The sequence below is a fragment of the Zophobas morio genome, unplaced genomic scaffold (assembly GCF_036711695.1).
Source record: "Zophobas morio isolate AGI-343-1 ecotype UQ-CSIRO unplaced genomic scaffold, CSIRO_AGI_Zmor_V1 ptg000012l, whole genome shotgun sequence".
NCBI classification, from domain to species: Eukaryota; Metazoa; Arthropoda; class Insecta; order Coleoptera; family Tenebrionidae; genus Zophobas; species Zophobas morio.
The window spans coordinates 28,659,931-28,679,921 of NW_026972117.1; the positions used below are offsets into that span (position 1 = coordinate 28,659,931).

Genomic DNA, 19,991 nt, shown 5'->3' on the forward strand with positions numbered 1-19,991 from the left:
TTGTCAATAACTTTAACCCATCTATACTCATTAAAACGGACTTTACCTTCGTGAAAAATTTGTTTTTCTGATTATACTGGCCTAATGGCACGTTTTGTCTATTTCATAAACTTAAGACAGAATATAGATGGGATACTAGCACAAATTTTGGACCTAAAAGTTATTTTTGTATCACTCATTTTTGACTCTAGGTTTTTTTAACCAACTATTAGCTGTTTAGATTTTGAGGAAAGAATCGAAATGATGCACATTCTATTTATCTGTTCTAAATTATTAAAAGTGAGATTATACATATTTAGATACATTTGTTTCAGAGAGAGTTGCTGTTGAATATGTACAATTTTTGTTATTTCTGGCGTGTAGTGACACTGTCGCAAAAAGAGTCCTATTGAAACAATTAAAGGACATCTTTTAAAGTTAAAACATTAAAGTTGCCTCCAATATGTAATCTATGTTCTTCTTAGTATTTTATATTGACGTGGTAAATATTTGTTTCCATTAACCCTCTATAAATAAAAATATTTTGAAACACGTAGTAGTGTTCTACAATAAATTCTTTTAAATACAAAAACTTTTTTTTGTAAAAGTTATATTCTTAAGTTTGTAATCCATTAAATGTGGGTCTATTAGATCTTCTGATTTATGGGTTCAGTTCCTGAAGTTAAATGTTGCATAATTTTGGGAGTTTACAGTATTTACTGCACCTTAACCACCACAGATTTATCTTAAATTTTTTAGGTACTTGTACCATCTTTGTTTAACTCAGTCAAACAAGTGGCACAAATAGCATAATCTCAAGCAGCGTGCAATTTTTAAATAACAATATCTGAACGCTGCCAATGAAGTAGTTGAACAATAAAATCTTAACGGCTAAGCTGGCGTTGCAAAAATAGTATCTAAATTTATTTGAATATTATTTAAGAAGTTATCGTCATCACCACGAATTATCATTTTATTCTTTTTTTTAAATCTTAGTTTGGCACGGTTACTTCATAAATCCCTTCCCATAAGATCACCAAGGGCTAATTAGTGAAGTTACACAGTATTTTATAAATACACATAATGTCTAGTAATCTTATGAATATCTAGAATACATAAATTAATAAGCCCATTTACAGCAAAGTGAAATTTGCCCAGAAAATGTGAGTTCAATCAATCGATAATTAATTAATTGTGATAAATCATAATTGAAGCGAGCTTCACTTCTGTAGAATTTCAATTTGTACAACTACAAATCATGAAATGTAAAAAAAACTTGTGGCAGTTGACGCTAGTGTATCTACTAGCGAGTAACTGTGTGAAAATCTGGTGGACAACTCACAAAATTTCAGTTTATAATACACAGAATACAATACAGAGATGTTGATTAAGTCATATGGCTTGTGCACTTTTATGAAGGTTATATAAAAACATGCAATCCAATAGTTGTCATAAATCGAAGACCTTTGTGAAGTTCACGTGTAAAACTCTGCGTCATAAATCAGCATTGAGTTTTTTTTTTAACATATACATATTATAGCGCTAATCTGTTTTACAATCATATTTCAAATATGTAAATATTGAAACTGTGGTTGAGTTTTTTTTTTTTTGACTTTCCAGTTAAACAAGAATTTTACAAGAAGTTCTATGATAAGCCACGTAGTATTTTTTTGTTTTTATTGATTTTCGGATGATTTAAGAAATGTTTGAATTACAGTAAAAAAATACGATATCGTGTTCTGTAAATTTCGTGTCTGTACGAACTCCGCCATGTCAAGTATTTAAACTTTTGTGCTCAGCAAATTAAAATATATTTAATCCAGACCAAAGCCTGCCCTCAGTAAAGTGTGTGGTTGAATTATTAACAAAACTATTACAAAATTCGAACGAGGACAATTCCGACACACATTTTTTTTAAGCGAAAATTTATTTTGTTGTGTTCTCCATTTCATAAATTACTTTGCAACGTATTTGTTACCTTTATTTGTATATTTTGTACAGTAATAGAAGTAAAAATTGGTTAAATCTACAGACTAACTTATAGTTCTCATTGTTGGTCATTTATTTCCAGTTTTAACTTTGAAATTTTCTATTCTTTGATACTAGTTACACTTATTTCTCATAATTATAAACGACATTTATTACACATCGTAAACCTGAAACTGTGATGACGATGTTCGTTCAGTCATAATATTTCTAGCAGTGAAAAAGCGTATGACAGGCTTGATTGATTCTACCGTTGACAAGTCGCCCAACGAACTTAATGTTAACGTTCCGGGCATAAAACGAAAATACAATCCAATTTCCATTTAATCGTGTAAGTGGCTTGTCAACAAATAAAAGAAAGAAAAAAAAGTGTTTTGAAACTGAATTCTCTGTATGATTAAGATTATCTAATCAACTTTCCAAAATAAAAGCATCTTGTTTTGATTTTTTTTGTGCCATTTCAATGTATTGTTAATTAAAAAAAAACAAACACTTACCTTATCCGAGTCCGTCGTATTTCCAGAACCAAAAGAAGTGAGTGAATTTCGATCCAGATTTTCAACACTTTCGTCTAATGAATTGCACTCCTCCAAATCTCTGCACAATTAGTAAAATTAACATATTTTTCAGAAAATGTAAAAAAAAATGTACCTGCTCGATCTCTGACTGTGAGGCTTCAATTTAGCAGGGCTCTTTGGCAGGGACAAAGGTAAAGCACCACTGAAGTAAGTTTCTTGGATTACTTCTCGGAGTTTCTTGACCCAAAGTTGTTTTGTGTCCAAAGATGACGCCCGCAATACAATTCGATAGTCAGAAATTGGAGCACGTCCCGTCCACACCGCAAATTTGCACTCATCGCCCTCCATATGTTCAGTAACACCTAACTCTGAGGTCTGGAATAAAGTAAAATTAGTCTACTATAACTCACTCAGTGAAAACAATAAATTACCATTAGTTTATTCTTGTAAATGTATTTAACTTTCCCTGCAGAATCTTTAACTTCCTTAGTAAATAACAGGTACAATTCGAATAAGAAAATATGTCTTTCTCTTCCTTTTCTAATTAACTGTTTGGGGTCCCATACGCTAAAGGCATCTTGCAAAACGACTTCACCAAGTTTATTTGCAGGAACATCACAGCCTTCAACAAGTGATAGGTGCATGGCATCATTAGCTTTCTTTGGTACATTAAGCATTACTTCTAAACCATCCTGCAAAATAATGTTTATGATTCGTTAACGTTATTTTATTTTATTATTACTTTAATTTCTCCTTGTCCTTCCTGGCAACAGGATTGTAGGTCCTTTAACAGTAGTTGATACTTAGTGATCCGCTGTACGGGTTTAATTAAATAAGCCGCAATTGGATGTTCTACTTTATGCTTCTTCTGTAGTTCTTCGAAATAGCCTCCACCATGTTGAACCAATAAACTATTTGATTCAGGTTTATTTTTGCAATAATGAACGTACATATCAAATTTTTGTGCCCAAGTTACAAAACAATGCCCAACATCTTCAGGCATCGTTTCGTATTTTTCCAATTCTTTAAGAAAAATAGAATTGTGAAAGTTGTAGATTTCTTCTATGTTACCAAAAATTATTTCGTCTTTTCCATGAATTGCAGGAGGGCAACTGTTACCAGTTCGCATGTCGGTGAGAAAACATTTAATGCAGGTTTCTAGGTCTTTTACGTAGGTTCGTTCGGTTTGGAGTAGTTCAGCCATTATAAATCTGAAATTTTAAATTTCGTTGAAATTAAACTGCTCTTACAAATACAATTTTAACAAACTAAAATTTTCCTGTGCGATTTATTTGTTTCCTTATTGACCACCAAAGAGCAAACGATTTTGTTTGTTTAAAAATCTAAACAGAGATTACTTAACTCAAATTAGAAAACATTAAAACCACCTGTTACACACACTTTTTTGTACTATTACTAATTATCCTGTCTTCCACTGAACATTATCTCTCCAGAGTCAAATAATTTGTTTGTTATAATTAAGATATACAAACGAATGCTACAATTTTTAAGGCTTATTTTAGAATGATGTCACAAAATCAAAATGCTTTGTGCAGAATTATAAATCGTTAATCACTCACAGTCGTCGTCGCATCAGTTTTGAAGATATTTTTCTTATTCCGAGATCTACACTCCAGTCTTATTTAATAATCTGTTGCTATTATAAAGGAATTCAATTACACATTGCCCTTAATAATATAATTAAAAACATGTCAAGCTTTAAAATGGTGTTTCTGTGGATCTGTTAATTACACAAAATATTTCACACTCAAAGTGTTACTCATACTGTTTACACATCAATTTTTCTCGTTTTTTGTCATTACTGCAGGTTAAAATAGCTCTTATTATTTTCTTCGATCATTTAGTGGTAATGGGTAAAAATAGTTTTAAGCTAAACTTTGCCACCAAATGTATATGTAAAAAAGTTTATTATTATCATTTCAGAAGCCAGATGAAGGCAAACTAAATGGCGCCAGACAGCTAGGGACTGTTACTTTTGATGTTTGTTAGGTTAAAACTTTTATTATCTTGCTTTGCTGAAACTGTGTGATTGGTGACAGGGTGTTTTGAAAACTGTGGGAAGATCAATTAACAAAGCAACGTATAATCTGAAGTAGTGTTGCTTCAAGTGTAGGTGCTTACACCTCACATACTTAGTCTCTTGAACTTTAGGGTGTTGACCTAAATTTAATTGCGAACTACGTTTAGCAATACTTGACATCAACGAAATAGTTTGGTGTACGGATTTTGGCCCTAAAAACTGCTGCTTGACGACAGGCCGTTGCGGTATTCCAGTAAAACAAGGTCAAATTTGTTAGGAATAAGATGGCAGTTTATACGGAATGGTATTCTGGTTATTTCAATAAATAGAACCAAACGATCTTTCCTGTCTTCAAATATATTTTTTTAGTCCGTGTTTATTGTTTATCTCTAATTTTGCCATTTGTATTTCAAAACATTTTATTTTCGTATTCAATACAAAAACGTACTTTTCTAGTAAAAAGTGCCGTTTAAAAATTTGTCCGCTAATACGGTGAAACAGTGAAACATAAAGTACTCAGGTCAGAAAGTTAAATTTTTAAATAATTTATTTTTTCTTCTTCTGTCCATATAACTTTAGAGCAATTTTTGGTACACTGTGTGCAAGCAATTCTGAAAAAATAATACTCAAATACAAATCATACTTTTTTTATGAAAACTAAAACACATTTTTCGAGATAACACCAATATTTTTTAGAGGGAACAAATATATTAATTCGAATAGCCACAAAGTATTCATAACTTTGTTGTTTTGCCAAAATTTTACGGACGTCGATAAATCATGTCCCAGCTATCGTTAAGATAAGTTGATCTACATATTCTTTTTTTAATATTAACAATTGTTAAACTAAAAATATGTTACTAAACTCTTCGTGAAAAAAAAAATTAAAAAAAGAACTTTTTTGCCTGATTTGAAGTTACAAATCAGATGAGCCCAAAAGAGTTCTCTTTGGCCAAGGTACACACGTTTCTTAGGCGACTATACAGAAAAATAATTGGTTATGTCTGTGGATTACATGTTAGAAAATCTGTTTTTATTTTTGGAGGAAAAGTGCTGAAGATTCGATAAAAACCAAAGTACTACTTTTCTGGAATAGCAAATGAGTCCCAAAAAACGTTTTAGATACGTGTTACTAACAACATGTTTTTTGTTAAAGCTCCCAAAAACATTTGAACAAATCTCTTAATACGACTAATGTGACCAAAGCAAATATTTCTCGAAAATATATAGTAGTCATCAGATTGACCAAAGCAAATAGTTGTCATTTTAACTTTTTGGGATTGAGTCCGAAAAAGACTCATTTTACGCACACTTTTGAGTCCATAAAATAGCTGTTTTTGGGAGCGTATACAAAAAAGTAATTTTGAAATATCAGTACGAAAAAGTGACACTTCATGGATGTGATTGGGGATGTAAAATGACTAGACTTGGAATGGTCACCTAAAAAACGAAATTTAAAAAAAATACGATAAACTATTACTTAATTAAACCATAAAATTTAATTTTACACAATTAATTTATCACAAAAATAATTACATAACATTGTAATTAAACCACAGGTACTGAAATATTTTATGTAATGCTGCATATATTTAAAATGAGTTTTCTTTAAACAAATTTTGAGGCGCGTCAAATTTTTGTGGACAGATTAACAGACAAATTAAATAAAATAAATGAATAATAAATACGTAAATATATAAATAATTATAAAAGATAAGTCTTAAAACTCATCGACATAACATGAAATTTCATAGTCGGCAGTGTTATGCATTTGTACTTAATAAAATTATCAGTACACCATTAGATTTAAACATAATTTAGTTTATCCAATTTTTCACACAAACAAAACGCATTTTCAACAACATTTTAAAGCTATAAATCACTTAGTTATAACAAAGATCATTTTAAATTTTAAAATACCACGATGTTCGAAATTGTCCGTCTTAGGAATTAGATTAAAGTATTTCACTTAACATTTTTAATTATCTGATACATGAAACAATTACGTTAAAACGGTTGAATGATGAAATGTCAAAATTGTCATACATAATTTAACCTTTTTAATGTAATTGTTTCATGTATCAGTTAATTAAAAACAATGTTAAGTAAAATATTTTAATGTGATTATTAAGTAAGGCTTAATTTTCATAAAATGTTAGATACTAATTTGACACATAACCCTGAAGAAGAGAAAGTATAGTTCTCGAAACGTTGGCTTAAATAATCAGAATAGTGTTTTGTCCTCCTTCCTCATTACATCTTATCTACATTAATAACAATGGAGGTGAATCTTATGAACTGATGTTAAATTTTAAACCAAAATATATTCGTGCTAAACGTATCTTTTTTTAATTTCCGGTTGTCTACTTCGGAAATTAAGTAGGTTAGTTTACGACAATATTCGTTCAGATTTTGCCAAATAGGTACTACTTTCACTGCCATCATAAACTAAAATTCAGTCTTTATCAATTTTCCATAAAGATGTCTAGCATAAAAATGTAACTAAAGAGGGGAATAGTCTATCACAGAACGGTGGTTATTATATGTGTAATAAAATCTTAAAGTGTTCAACGGCTGCGAAAAACGGGCCATAAACATTAATTCTGGCAAGTGCCAAAGGAACCTTAGTTTTATATGGGGTAGTAAAAAACTGAAACAAACCCTACTTATTAAGAAAGCAACTTTAAGACTAAGTTAATTCTACAGACAGTTAATATCAGAAGCGTCATTCTAAATGAGACATTTTCACTTAAATTTAATAGTTTTGTTGACCCTGAAGACCTCCCATATCCTCAATTCAGTGTGACAGTAAGCGCAAAATTAAAGCACTCAGAAATTATCACATACAAGTATTGGGTAGCTATGGAACATATGGTCACTGAATCAGCTGATTTGTAGGTAAAAGTGGAAACAGTTCGTTTGTCTTTCTGGATTTTTCTTTACTTTGTCCGTGTGGCGCTTTTGGTGTAACTCACATTTATTTTTTCTACAAACTTGCCAAGCTTTTGTAATAAATTATACCTAATTACTTGTATTTAAGCAAGTTTAAAGCATAATGTCCAAAACTTTAACAGTTTCACATTCGCGCTATGATCGGTGTTCCAATTTGTAAAATTTACTATTGCGTGGTGGTTAGCAATATAAGTAAAAATATCTGTGACACTATACAGGAAATTACAAGTAGGTACACTAAATTCGCAAAACAACGGAACTTTAATACAATTAATAACACAAGTAGGATCTAGTTGTGTCTGAAAAATAAGATTCTTGAAAAAGTATTTTGTAACAGCTGGTAGTTTTTAATAGGACGTTAAAGGTTACATAAGTGGTCCGTCGCCCATTAAATAAAATTGAATATTCCCGTATACGTGACCATAAAAATTACATTAATACTCACTCTTTCCTTCTAGCGGAACGTCTTTTTTCCTCATTAAGCTCCTTAAGATCTTTAGCTGCAGCTTCTTTAACTTTCGCTTCCAAACTAGGGTCAGAATTTCTGTCAATTGAGAGTTCTTTTTTCTCACTTTCTTCCGCCTGAATGCCTAACGTATCCTCCAATTGCTGCCTATATTGTTCCATACGCGAACTAAAGTCTTTATACCTGTTGTCCACAGCAGCTACCCATTGCTTAATGGAGCTAGCATGAGCATGACCTTTTTCCACCAAACTATCTGCTAACTGAATTAACAATTTTACTCTTTCTCGCGTTTCTTTGGCAGTTCCTTTAAATTCGTTGTGTTCACGAAGCAAACTTTCCGTTTCTTCAATATTATTTCCTAAATTCGTTGCATGGGTAGTTAGGTAACATTCGCCCGTGTCGTGTATCCATTCAATAGCTTGTTTGGCAGATCGCTCAAAAAGAACAAACTGCTGACACTGATCTAAACGTTTCTTGCGTTGGGTCCAGTGTTCCAGAACTTTATTTTCTTGGCTCAAAAGTTTCTCTAAAATCCCCTTTACCCGAGTTTCGTGATTGCTTGTGGTGTTAGAATAATTGTAAAATTGCAGGCTGCGTGTTGTGTATTTTAGGAATGTTTCTGCTGTCCGTCTTGCCAACGTACAAGCCTTCAGAAATGCTTCTTTTTGTTCCTGGTGTTTATTGATCAGCTGCGAGATTGAAGTAGCCTTGTCCACGTTCTGTTGCCCAGTAGCACACCAGTCCTCGTCTCTTCTATACTCCCTTTCTAAACTATCCAGCACCGAACAGACTTGTTCGGCCGTTTTATAAAAGTTCAAACTCGCCGTTACAAGCTTATGGCGCTCTTCGGCACAAGTAACTAATTGCTGCCACCGTTTCGTGACTTCTTCTGATATTTCTCGGATGCTTTGCGGGTCGTAGTGATTGGCATTTATGAGAGCGTCGGCTCGATATTTGACTTGCACGGCTGAAGTGTGAGTTTTCTCAATGGCAACTTGAAACTGTTCGTGTTCTTTTTTCAATAATTCCGCATCCGCCAGGCTATTCGGAATGGTGAAACTAGCCATCAACATCGACTCTCCGTTACGAATCCAGCTTATCACCTGATTGGCGTCGTTCTGAAATTGCCCCAGCTGAATGCACTGCTCCAATTTAACTCTTTTCACTTCTGCCAAATCCTCTAGATCGACTTCGCGGTCGTGCAGGAACTCGAGCAAAACTTGGACCCTGGTTTGAGCGTTGTACTGAGCGTCGGCCATCACACATATTCCGGAATTTTCGAAGACTTGTATCAGGTCTTGGCCCTGTTGTAGCACCTGATAGGTTGTATTTTGCATCTGACTGACGCTTTCATTGTGTAGACGGAGGAATTGTTCGGCTTTTGCGATATCTCGGGTCAGTTCACTATGTTGGAGTTCTTCTGACCACATTTCCAATTGTGAAGATACCTGTATTATCAATGCTATTGTTACTGAATTTAATTAGTTACATATTGTGTACCTCTAGAGCGTCCCTTTCGAACAATCTCAATCTTAAACAAAGGTCCAGTCGTAATTTACGGGCTGCCCAGAGTTCTTCAAGATCGCTCCTTTGTTTTGCCAGTCTATCAAGAGCAGATTCTACAGCTGATACCGAACCGGTTGAGTCCATTTCACCAATTGACCTAAAACACGAAATTTGCATAAATTGTACGAAATCTCTTTTGTAAGAAAACTATTAATCAAAAGGCGGAAATTAAAGTCAACAACTTTTTATTAGTTGTTTTAATTATACATTATAATTGACCATTTTATCCGCTCATCTGTTATAGCGTTTTTACCGTTATGTCTTTCCGACAATTAATCTTGGTAAAAATCAACATTAAAAAGGAGCACATTGTTTTATTCAAGAATTTAGAATAATTGTAACACACCAAGAAATGTTAGTTTCAATGACTATACCCACATATAATTATAGAGTCAAGAGTTTCATGTTAACCCGTTCATCGAAATAAAAAGAATGCACACGATTAAATTCCAATGAGTGCGTTGTGTTGACCAGACAAGAAAAAAAGCTGCAACCCACGAGTTAGAGCAGACTTTAATCTGCCACCTTTTTTCATACTTTAAAACCAGTCGACTCGGTATGAGTCACTCTATCTAGGTGCCTATAATCCAAGTTCCAAGAACTTCCAAATAGCAAAGAAACCCACTATAGCAACAGCTTCAATTTATTGTGCAAAATTAGTGTTTATAATAACTGGAATAATGAATATAAATAAAGATTATAGTAATATATACGGTAAATAAATAATATACGATTTTAAGGCACGTCAACATTTCTATGAAAAAGACATTAAAGTATTTGCGTATTTACATAATTATAAATTATGAGCGAGTGTATCAGCCCTATGATGAAAATTAATGGAAAAAATCAGTCTAATTAGGATTTACTGCCTCTACTCAACTTTTAGTACATTTTATGAACCTAATTACGCAACAAGCTTTTAGACGGTTTTGTAGCATTTACTGTAATATCTTTACCCATACGTTAGCGGTAAAGGAGTTCACTTAGCAATGTAGAATTGTTAACAGGGCCGAATACATATTAGATGAAACAATAATAAAATGTTTTAAAATTTACATAACCTCATCTAAACTCAAATATCCCTCTTTAAACTATTTTGACATTCGGAAATTGTTTTAGTAGTCTGTCCATTCAAGCAATTCATAAAATATTTTGTTGTTTTAACTGAATTAACAAGAATTATAAATTAATCAATATATATAATATTGATTTACAATTAGTGTTATGAACAGCCGCTACTTCGTGTCATCACGGACATGATCTTATCCCGACATTGTTATCATTTCATTTTTCCAAATAGTTTGTTCTACATGTTGACGTCTGTATAATAAATCAATTAGGAAAAAATCAATTAACACTGGTTCTAGTTCCACGACCGCGTGCACGCAAGATTTGCCTTGCCGACTTGTTTGTTTACATGATCTTGTAACCTACTTTGGTAGTTATGCATTTGGAACGAAGAAAGTTACTACTAATAAAACAGTTCTTAATTAAATATTCCTTTGTAAAAAAGTTCATTTGAATATGAATGATAGTTTGTATAAAGAAGTGGAAAAATCAGCACGATTTTATATCCGATTTTTTTATTGACATCAATCGCACGCTGACCGGAAGAAAGCTTACGCGAACTACTTCTTGCATCGACTCGTACTGAGTAAAGAACTATAATTAAATTATCATTATTGCATTACGGTTACATAATCCGAATAAAATAAACATGATTATTATCACATTATTACCGTCGTTATTTTTAAAAGTAAATTGACTACAAATTCGAATGCACTATACAAGAGTTCTGCCAATGCTTTTAATTTTGTAAAAAAAGCTAATACATTCGATTATAGGTGTACTAATTCTTCTTTCATCAATTCGGATTTTTCAGAAATGGGATTAATTCTGCATGCCAAAGTAATATTATCAACTTAGTAATTTTTTATATCGTGATCACATTATGCGTATTTTTGGAAAAAATGTACTTAACGTTTTTCAAGATGACATATTAAATTTTTTCAAGAAGGTAAATACTTAATATTCATTTCACAATTTCATGTCATAATGGAGAAAAAAGCTCAAAAATCAGATATCCATTTAAAGTTTCTACTCTTCGCTTGAATAAGTTTATGTCAGTGAATACAATGTCGCGAATGCACGATTATTCGCTACATGACCTAAATTCTAAAGAATTATAGTATATAAAAAAATACATCAAAGACAGGAATTATACACCGGCAAAAAAAAACAGCCACCCTGGAATATTAACCACTTACAATTTTTTTAGCTAATTTGTACATCCTGTGTCTACAGTGAATGGTTCTCTAAATTAAATAGCAATTCCTTGATAAATTAATAATTTTTAATGCGATTTTGTGAAATATTTTAGGGTGGCCGCTGTTTTGCCGGTTTTTACGATAAATAATAATTTGTAATTTCTAAGTTAAAATTTGTGCCTCAATAAAATTTCAAAAATTTTTTAACTAGGAAAATACCGTTTTTTAACAGAATCAAAATAATAATTATATATTCATTAACACTTACATATAAGTTTATAAACGTTAGTAAAACATAAAACAATGAATATAACACTACGAAAAAGAAGATAACAGCAATATGCAATAATTCATCCTATTCATTAATTATATCATTGAGAGCCTATGATTCACTGTTAAAAAGATACTGATAAAGATTTTTTTAAATGTTTTAAAGTTAATCATTTTAATTTAATTTTGTTCGATAAATGTAGATTTTAATTGTCGAATAAAACATGTTAAACAAGCGTAAAAAAAACAGATATTTGATTGAGCCTAGTTAAAGACGCATTATACATAAAAATGTTATTGTCTGTACAACAAATAATAATCTTTATTACAACCGGGTTCCTAATATCGTTGATTGAATTTCGAACAATTATATAAACAAAAACATCAATTTGTATTTTCGTATTCTACGTATTACGAAACTCTTAAAACAAAACATCCGTCAAAATTATTCTAAAAGACAAGAATTAATGTTTCAGTTGTTTCATCTTTTTGGTATGAAGTCATCAATTTTTCAAAACACAATGCAATACTAATCCTGTGGTGACGACATACCCCTCAGGATTTCTGAGATAAATAATACAAAATTCTAAAAAATAAAAGCAAATTCACTAAGAATAGTAGAACATCTTAGGGTGTATTGTTTCGAACGAGGCATTTAGTGCTTTTTTAAGAAGACGCACATTACTTTCTCAAGGAATGAATTATTAATTTTACTGAATACTTTATAAACGACAAATCAATGTCTTGCTAAAAGCTGGAAGAAGGTTGCTATGACACAGTTGCCGCCAAAAAATTTCAGACGTCAATGTCATTCAGTCGTCAAATAGTGTAAAGCAACCTTTAGATGTTTAGGTATTTTGAAAGTTTGACATTCCAGCTGTCCGAAATAATGACAATAAAGCATAGACTACATTAAAATTTTTGACACGACAGAAAAGTGATGTTTGAAATTTTTTGTCGGAAACTGTATGTTTGATATAAACTTATAATTCTGAAAGTTGCATTTATTTTTTTACAGTTTTTTATTCTATGTAAAATTAAAAACCGAAGTGTTGCATGTGTACGCATAATTTCAAAAAATTAAATATGGCGTCACAGTAGGTATAAATACATGAATAAGCACTGCTTGTATCTTCAAAATTTCAAAGAAGTCTCTTAAGGTAACGGTTAAATTTAATTTTTCTAGAACAATCTGCGTAAAGTTATAAATCTAAATGTGAATTGTCAAAAATTGGCATTTAATTTTGAAATGACGTCATTAATTTTTTGAAGCAAATGCACCAGTAGTATCGCATCTTGTAACGACCTTTTTAAGCAAAGACAATTTAATTTTGTTTTCTTTATCGTAATTAATAAGAGATTTATCTTTTTTTATCATTTCCGCAAACTAAAACATACGATCGCAAATAAGATCACTCTTCTTCGTTGACAGTTATGTCACTGTGGTTGGAAACGACAGAATTTTTTGACAGCAATCAAACTCGTATAAAAGTGTAAGATTTTTAATTCTAGTGAGCTTTTATCATTAACCTACCATGCTTTATAAGAAATTTGGACATTATATATTACAAGAAAAAAGCATTATGTTACAGATATTTTATAGAAAAAAAAAACACAAATGCAAAAAAGCAATTAAAGATCTGTCGAGATTAGAGAAAAATAATTTACTAGCAACATTATCCGATTATCCCAGTTTTTCATGTGCAAGGAATAAATTCGAAGGAGACACGCAACACCGATCACAAGCGCCAAACACCATTTGCATTTTTAAGGATACATCAATCAGAATGCTTTGTTGCGTATACGTGTTTTGAATATTGAAGCAAGATGGCGATGAGAAGATATAATGGTATCCCAGTTGTCGATATCTTGAAAGCCTATTTGCAAAGAACAGAAGACACGCAACAAGCATTCAACCATCAAATTATTTCGACCACCATTGTTTTCACTGGCAACAAAATGTGTTTTTTCTTGAAATTGGAATATGATGTGATTTAAAAATATTTATATTCTTCTTAAGCTGGAATTTTAATTAAAAATTTAATAAAAGCATAAAACTGCTGTGGTAATGATAACAATCTAGTTTTATGCATGCAATATTCCTTGATATTCCTGCAATGGCAACTACTAAAACTGGTATTACAAAAGTGAGATCTGGAGGGAAATGTGTGTGATTACATCGTTTTTTTTTCTCATACCATCCTCCGCCTGGATGAAGCTTCGTCAGTAATATGTCGCGTTATGTGATTTAAGAATTTCTACATTTCTCGTAAAAGGTAATAAAATTGCCGTACTCGTTGCTGGCACTGATGTATTTCTTAATTAAATTAAGCAATTTATGTGAAGCGTAATATAGCTACGAGTTGGAGATTTATACTTCTTGACAAATTTGTCTCTGACAAATCGAAAAATTATATGAATTTTCTGTTTTTGCAGTTATTTCACATTTATTGCTCAGTAGAATTTAATAATAATCCTACTATTCTTCCAACGAGTGGAAATTGAACCAATTAGTAACGTTATATAACAGCATATTATCAAACAAGAGGGGAAAAGGACACATTATGACATAGGTGTGACACCTGCTGCACTAGCATCAACAAGTGCTGCAATCCCACAATTATTGTTCCAGCTTCCACCTGGCACATGTTTTAAACAATATTTTTTCCACGACTATAATTCTTCTTTAAATATTGTTCTGTCTAAAATTTTTTAAGTTTATGAATAAGAATTTTTTCAACTTTTGCAGTATAATAGTCTCCTTTTTAATGAGCTATTCGGGAGTATCGATTAGTTAACCAAACAACAGCCATTACATCAAGGTTCAGTAATACTGAATGCCCTGTAGACAAAACAACTTGGAAAGAACAAGATGCGCAGAGTGGGGCTACATTATTTATTGGTTCAAAGTGATGAAAAGAAAACAAAAGATACATATTCACGGATTTTACTGAAGAAATTTACCGATAGCGATCGAAATGCGACTTTTTTAAACGGTAAACCGATATACTAAAAATTTGTTTAAAGTTTAGAAAGAGCTTCCCGCGCCCCTGAAGTACAATCCAACAAATTTCACTTCTTCGAAAAGGTTGAAATTCTATTTTATTGTGACAACTTCTATTAATTACAAAAATGGTGATAAAAGCAGTCAGAGCTTAAGAAAAAAGTTCCATAGTGGATTCGAACGCGCGACCTTTTGTTACAAGCCGGGGACATGAAAGTAGACATTTGCCCGATGGAAATAAAAACTGAATACATTTTCTTTTTTCAGAAAATTAAAGCTAAGAAGTCACACGATTATAAGTTATAGTATTCGGCATTAAAAACAAATCTTTTTTTGACTTAACATGCAGAACTGATCATCAACTTCAATCTCGACGATCTATTCCAGTAACTCTCTCAATTATTATTTTCGCAGTATTTTTCATTATTTATCATATCAGTGTTAATTTATAAAATTTAATCAAACATTTATAATATTGCAGTGTAAAATATGATATCTGTTACATTCATCACAACAATATAAGCGTCAACGTTTTAACGACGGTAAAATAATTTTATTATTTATTGTCATTCAATAAGTTTCAACATATTCAATTATTTAAAGTCTTTATGGCAAAATAAAGACCTCACAATACGACATAACTTACAATTTTCTTAGGCTATCTTTCCAATAAATTATGAAATTATACTTAAGAATAAGAGCTTAAGAAATTATACTTACTGCCCATTCACAATGGACATAAGACATAAAAACGAGCGCATAACATAATTTACGTTTTTGGTTTGTGTCTGGCTTATGCTTATCTACGTTCACAGTGGACAGAGTGAACTTTGTAAGAATTGTTAAACTGCGCAAACGCAGAACGGAATAACTCCCGGCTAAACATAGAAACGGCTAACCTCAAACTGAGTCAATCAAAATATCTAACCTACAATTTCATACGATATTCGAACTTGACAACTCGCAGTACAGAACACACTCGCAGTGAGAAGCTTTGATTATAATTTATATGTATAATATTATCAAAGGTGTGAAGTGCCAACTGTCAAAGGGAATTCAATAGCAGCATTCAAAAGTCCCTAGATTTTAACATAATTTTGACATAATTCGTGCACAAAGTTGAACTTATTTCAACTTTGTGTACGCACACAAGGATTACATAAAACGTTCATAAGCATAAGAATTACGTTCGTCCACTGTGAACAGGGGTACACGTTTTCCATCGTTTCAACTTTACGTATTTATGTAAGCTTTATGTACTTGTTATGCCTTATGTCCATTGTGAATGGGCAGTTAACCATTCCGAGTTTAATTTGCGTTCCCGACAGAACATTAAGAAACTGTTGAGAACCAATCGAAACGTTACATTTCTAGCCAAAAACGATGCCTCTGACAGCTTGCTATACAGATTGTTAGGACCGGTTGTTACTTAACCTAGGATTTTATCGTTTTTGTATATAATTGAATATTATTATTTTACACGAAATTCCTATTTCAGCGTCACCTCCATGTAACCCGTGGAACACTCACAGCAGAGCAGTGCGCATGCTTACGATGTATTTTTCTTATTGGCCCACTTATACGTAGAAAGCATGGAGCTTGCACAAATTTATTCAGTATAACTGCCCATTCACAATGGACATAAGACATAAGAACGAGCGCATAATTTACGTTTTTGGTCTGTGTCTGGCTTATGCTTATCTACGTTCACAGTGGACAGAGTGAACTCTGTAAGAATTGTTAAACTGCGCAAACGCAGAACGGAATAACTCCTGGCTAAACATAGAAACGGCTAACCTCAAACTGAGTCAATCAAAATATCTAACCTACAATTTCATACGATATTCGAACTTGACAACTCGCAGTACAGAACAGACTCGCAGCTGTTCTGTGCTCGCAGTGTGAAGCTTTGATTATAATTTATATAATATCTATAATCAAAGGTGTGAAGTGCCAAGTGCCAACTGTCAAAGGGAATTCAATAGCAGCATTCAAAAGTCCCTAGATTTTAACATAATTTTGACATAATTCGTGCACAAAGTTGAACTTGTTTCAATTTTGTGTACGCACACAAGGATTACATAAAACGTTCATAAGCATAAGAATTACGTTCGTCCACTGTGAACAGGGGTACACGTTTTCCATCGTTTCAACTTTATGTATTTATGTAAGCTTTATGTACTTGTTATGCCTTATGTCCATTGTGAATGGGCAGTAAGAAGGCAGATAATTTATTAAGTATAAATCCGTAAGTTTAATTCGATTCGGAACGCTTCTAGTAGTAACAGCTGTCAAAATTACAATTATAATATGTGACTGGAAACGAGGGTTTATATTCCCTCATGCTAAGACACACTCAAATGTGTTGTATTGATAAACGATAAGACCAAAGAAAGTCGAAACTGCAATCTATAATTCTTCGTTGTGTTGTCCAGCTTTTCGAATTAGTAATTATATATCTTTATAAAACAGGGCTTCAAAAAATAAATAAATAAAAACACACAGAAAAAAGGTAAACTTCTGAGGGGAAACTAAGTGGATATTGAACATTTTTTAACTTCTAGAATTTTATAGAACAGCAAAATTTTTAATTTTTTTTCTTATCCAATAACAGAATAATATAATTTATTACAACATACAAATTAAAGAAAAAAGGTAGATCATATATTTTGCATAGGAATTGGGTTTTTAGTAGTACCATTGAAGGGTTAGCTCTGTCACAAAGACATCCTTGCTCTGTCCTTAAAGAATTAATTCAAATACCAATAAAATTCTAAAAAATGATTGCCAAAAGCGGAAACCTACGAACATATACCGTCTAGGAATAGTCTATTCTTATAATAATTAATTCTAGTTATGTGGGAGTTCATTCTTCTTTTAAATAACAAAACAATTAAAATAATAGTACAATATTGTCATTTCACGATTAAGACATATTGACAACCAAAACAATTTCATTTACATTAAAAAATCTACATCATCATCAAACATATCTACATCAGCTTCCCCCGTCTCTGAAGTATAATTAATAACTGTATGCACCTCAGGGTGTATTTTTCAACATATTTTCCTTCAATAAATCAATCAACTTTGTGATGGGAATGACATTAATAAATATTGATGCGTACACTAGAGTTTACGTTACGGTGCGAACAAACTTAGCAACTTAATTTGACCACATTTATGTAAACACTAGGGTCTATCTGGTAAATGGCTACTATCATGGTTTCTGAACGTTTCATGATCCCTAGAGTGTGAAAAAATAGATCTCCCGTCTTCGTCTGTCTGTCGTGTGTTTGTGTCAGTTTTTATTAGACTAGACTATAATCTCCGAAGCTACTGGACCGATTGTTGTCAAATTTTGTATTATTTTAAGAATATCGTGTGGTGGGAAAACGCTAACTAAAATTTATCTGATTATCTCCATCAACAATGTGATCATATCATCTCAAAATTTAACATAAATGGTATTTAAATTTTATAAAATAACATACTCAAATACTTGTGGTTTATGAGTCCGCCTTAATTTTTTACCCGAGACTAAATCAAAAGTGAATAACAACACTTTACAATTTAATTTTGAAACTGCAAACTCGAATGCTCTGAAATCTTGCAAATGTTTTAAGGTCATCGTAAGTATGGCAAATCTACAATCAAATTTTATCCGTTTTCATACCTGAAAAATTGATGAAAATTTTTACGCATAAATTTTATCTAAAATATCGTGAGTCACCTCATTTTCTCGAAAATGTGAGAATACGCACGTTTTTTTTATTATTTTATTTTTATTTTACATTGTCCATACTTGGAAGCGCAAATTGTTGGCGAAGGGGATGCGGGGGTGTTATTTATGTAGCTAGTTTTTACTTTAATTTGTCGGATTATACTTCAATAGCGAGGGAAATTCTGTCAATTTTTTGTAAGCGTATTATCCACACAAAAATGTTAACAATACATATACATCTAAAATTTCAAAATTCGGCTGACTGAATTCCAAGTGAACATGAAAATAAATATTCGTCAAAATAGCAATTGCAATATCTGCTTTAGCTACCAAGTGGCTAAACAGTGCTTTGCGTAAAAAAAAAACAATGTCACACTGCACATTTCAAGCCAGATTTATTAACCAATATTTTGAGATGATCTCATTAGCTTCCTGCAGAGTATGAATAAAAAATGTTTGATAAAGCTGTGTAAACTCCAAATTAATGATCCCAGCTTACTTTTTATACGACGAGCGGTATATAAACGTTAAAAAATAAACTTCGACGAATATATTAGGAGTCAAATGTTGCACGTTTAAAGTGAAATTGATACGTGTACAATATTTGGAATATCATCATCACGATAATTATTCTAAGGTATAGTTAAGCTTCCGAAATACTCTATTTGGTAGTTTTGATTACGACTTCAGCAAAAAAATTACAGATGTTAATGAGCAACTTGCGTTTTCGTATTTAACAAGATGAGAACTTCATACAGAAAGGTTTTTAATTTCGATTTTTTAACATTTTCCAAAAAGTATCATAACTCCGAAAATGATCCCTCCCTCGATTCGATTATACCATGTGCACATTGACTAAGTTAATTCTAGGCAAAAAAAATTACAATTATTATAATATAGAGCGTAATTATTGGCATCTGCAACACTATTAAATTCTCCGTGCTTTCCGTTGTTATAAACACTTTTTTTAAAACGAGCAGTTATAATGATGCAATTTAAATTCAACAAACTTGCCTGTCAATTCGCCGAACTGACACTCATGTATGTATCTAACCAAATCAGCTGACGGTTGGTTCGGAGTTAGAAATCACATTTTCTAATTAGGACTATCCCGCCATTCTGAAGTTTGCTATTCTGACTGTACGAGTACACAATTTATGTTGTACATATAATTTTTAGATTGTAATGACTATAATTATAAAATAAGTCAACTCGTAT

General features: G+C 31.9%; 1 protein-coding gene across 5 annotated transcripts in view; it reads right to left on the reverse strand.

The window, feature by feature from the left end:
* The window catches only part of LOC135128144 (triple functional domain protein), a 180,400-nt gene that overhangs the window by 73,373 nt on the left and 87,036 nt on the right, over positions 1-19,991 (reverse strand). For all 5 annotated transcript variants that reach the window (XM_064055028.1, XM_064055031.1, XM_064055029.1 and 2 more), the window contains exons 11-16: positions 9,443-9,605; positions 7,922-9,390; positions 3,226-3,694; positions 2,915-3,175; positions 2,617-2,858; positions 2,463-2,562 (exon numbers count right to left, since the gene is read on the reverse strand). In XM_064055028.1, the coding sequence (XP_063911098.1) occupies positions 2,463-2,562; positions 2,617-2,858; positions 2,915-3,175; positions 3,226-3,694; positions 7,922-9,390; positions 9,443-9,605 (2,704 nt within the window). The remainder of the gene's footprint in view (positions 1-2,462; positions 2,563-2,616; positions 2,859-2,914; positions 3,176-3,225; positions 3,695-7,921; positions 9,391-9,442; positions 9,606-19,991) is intronic.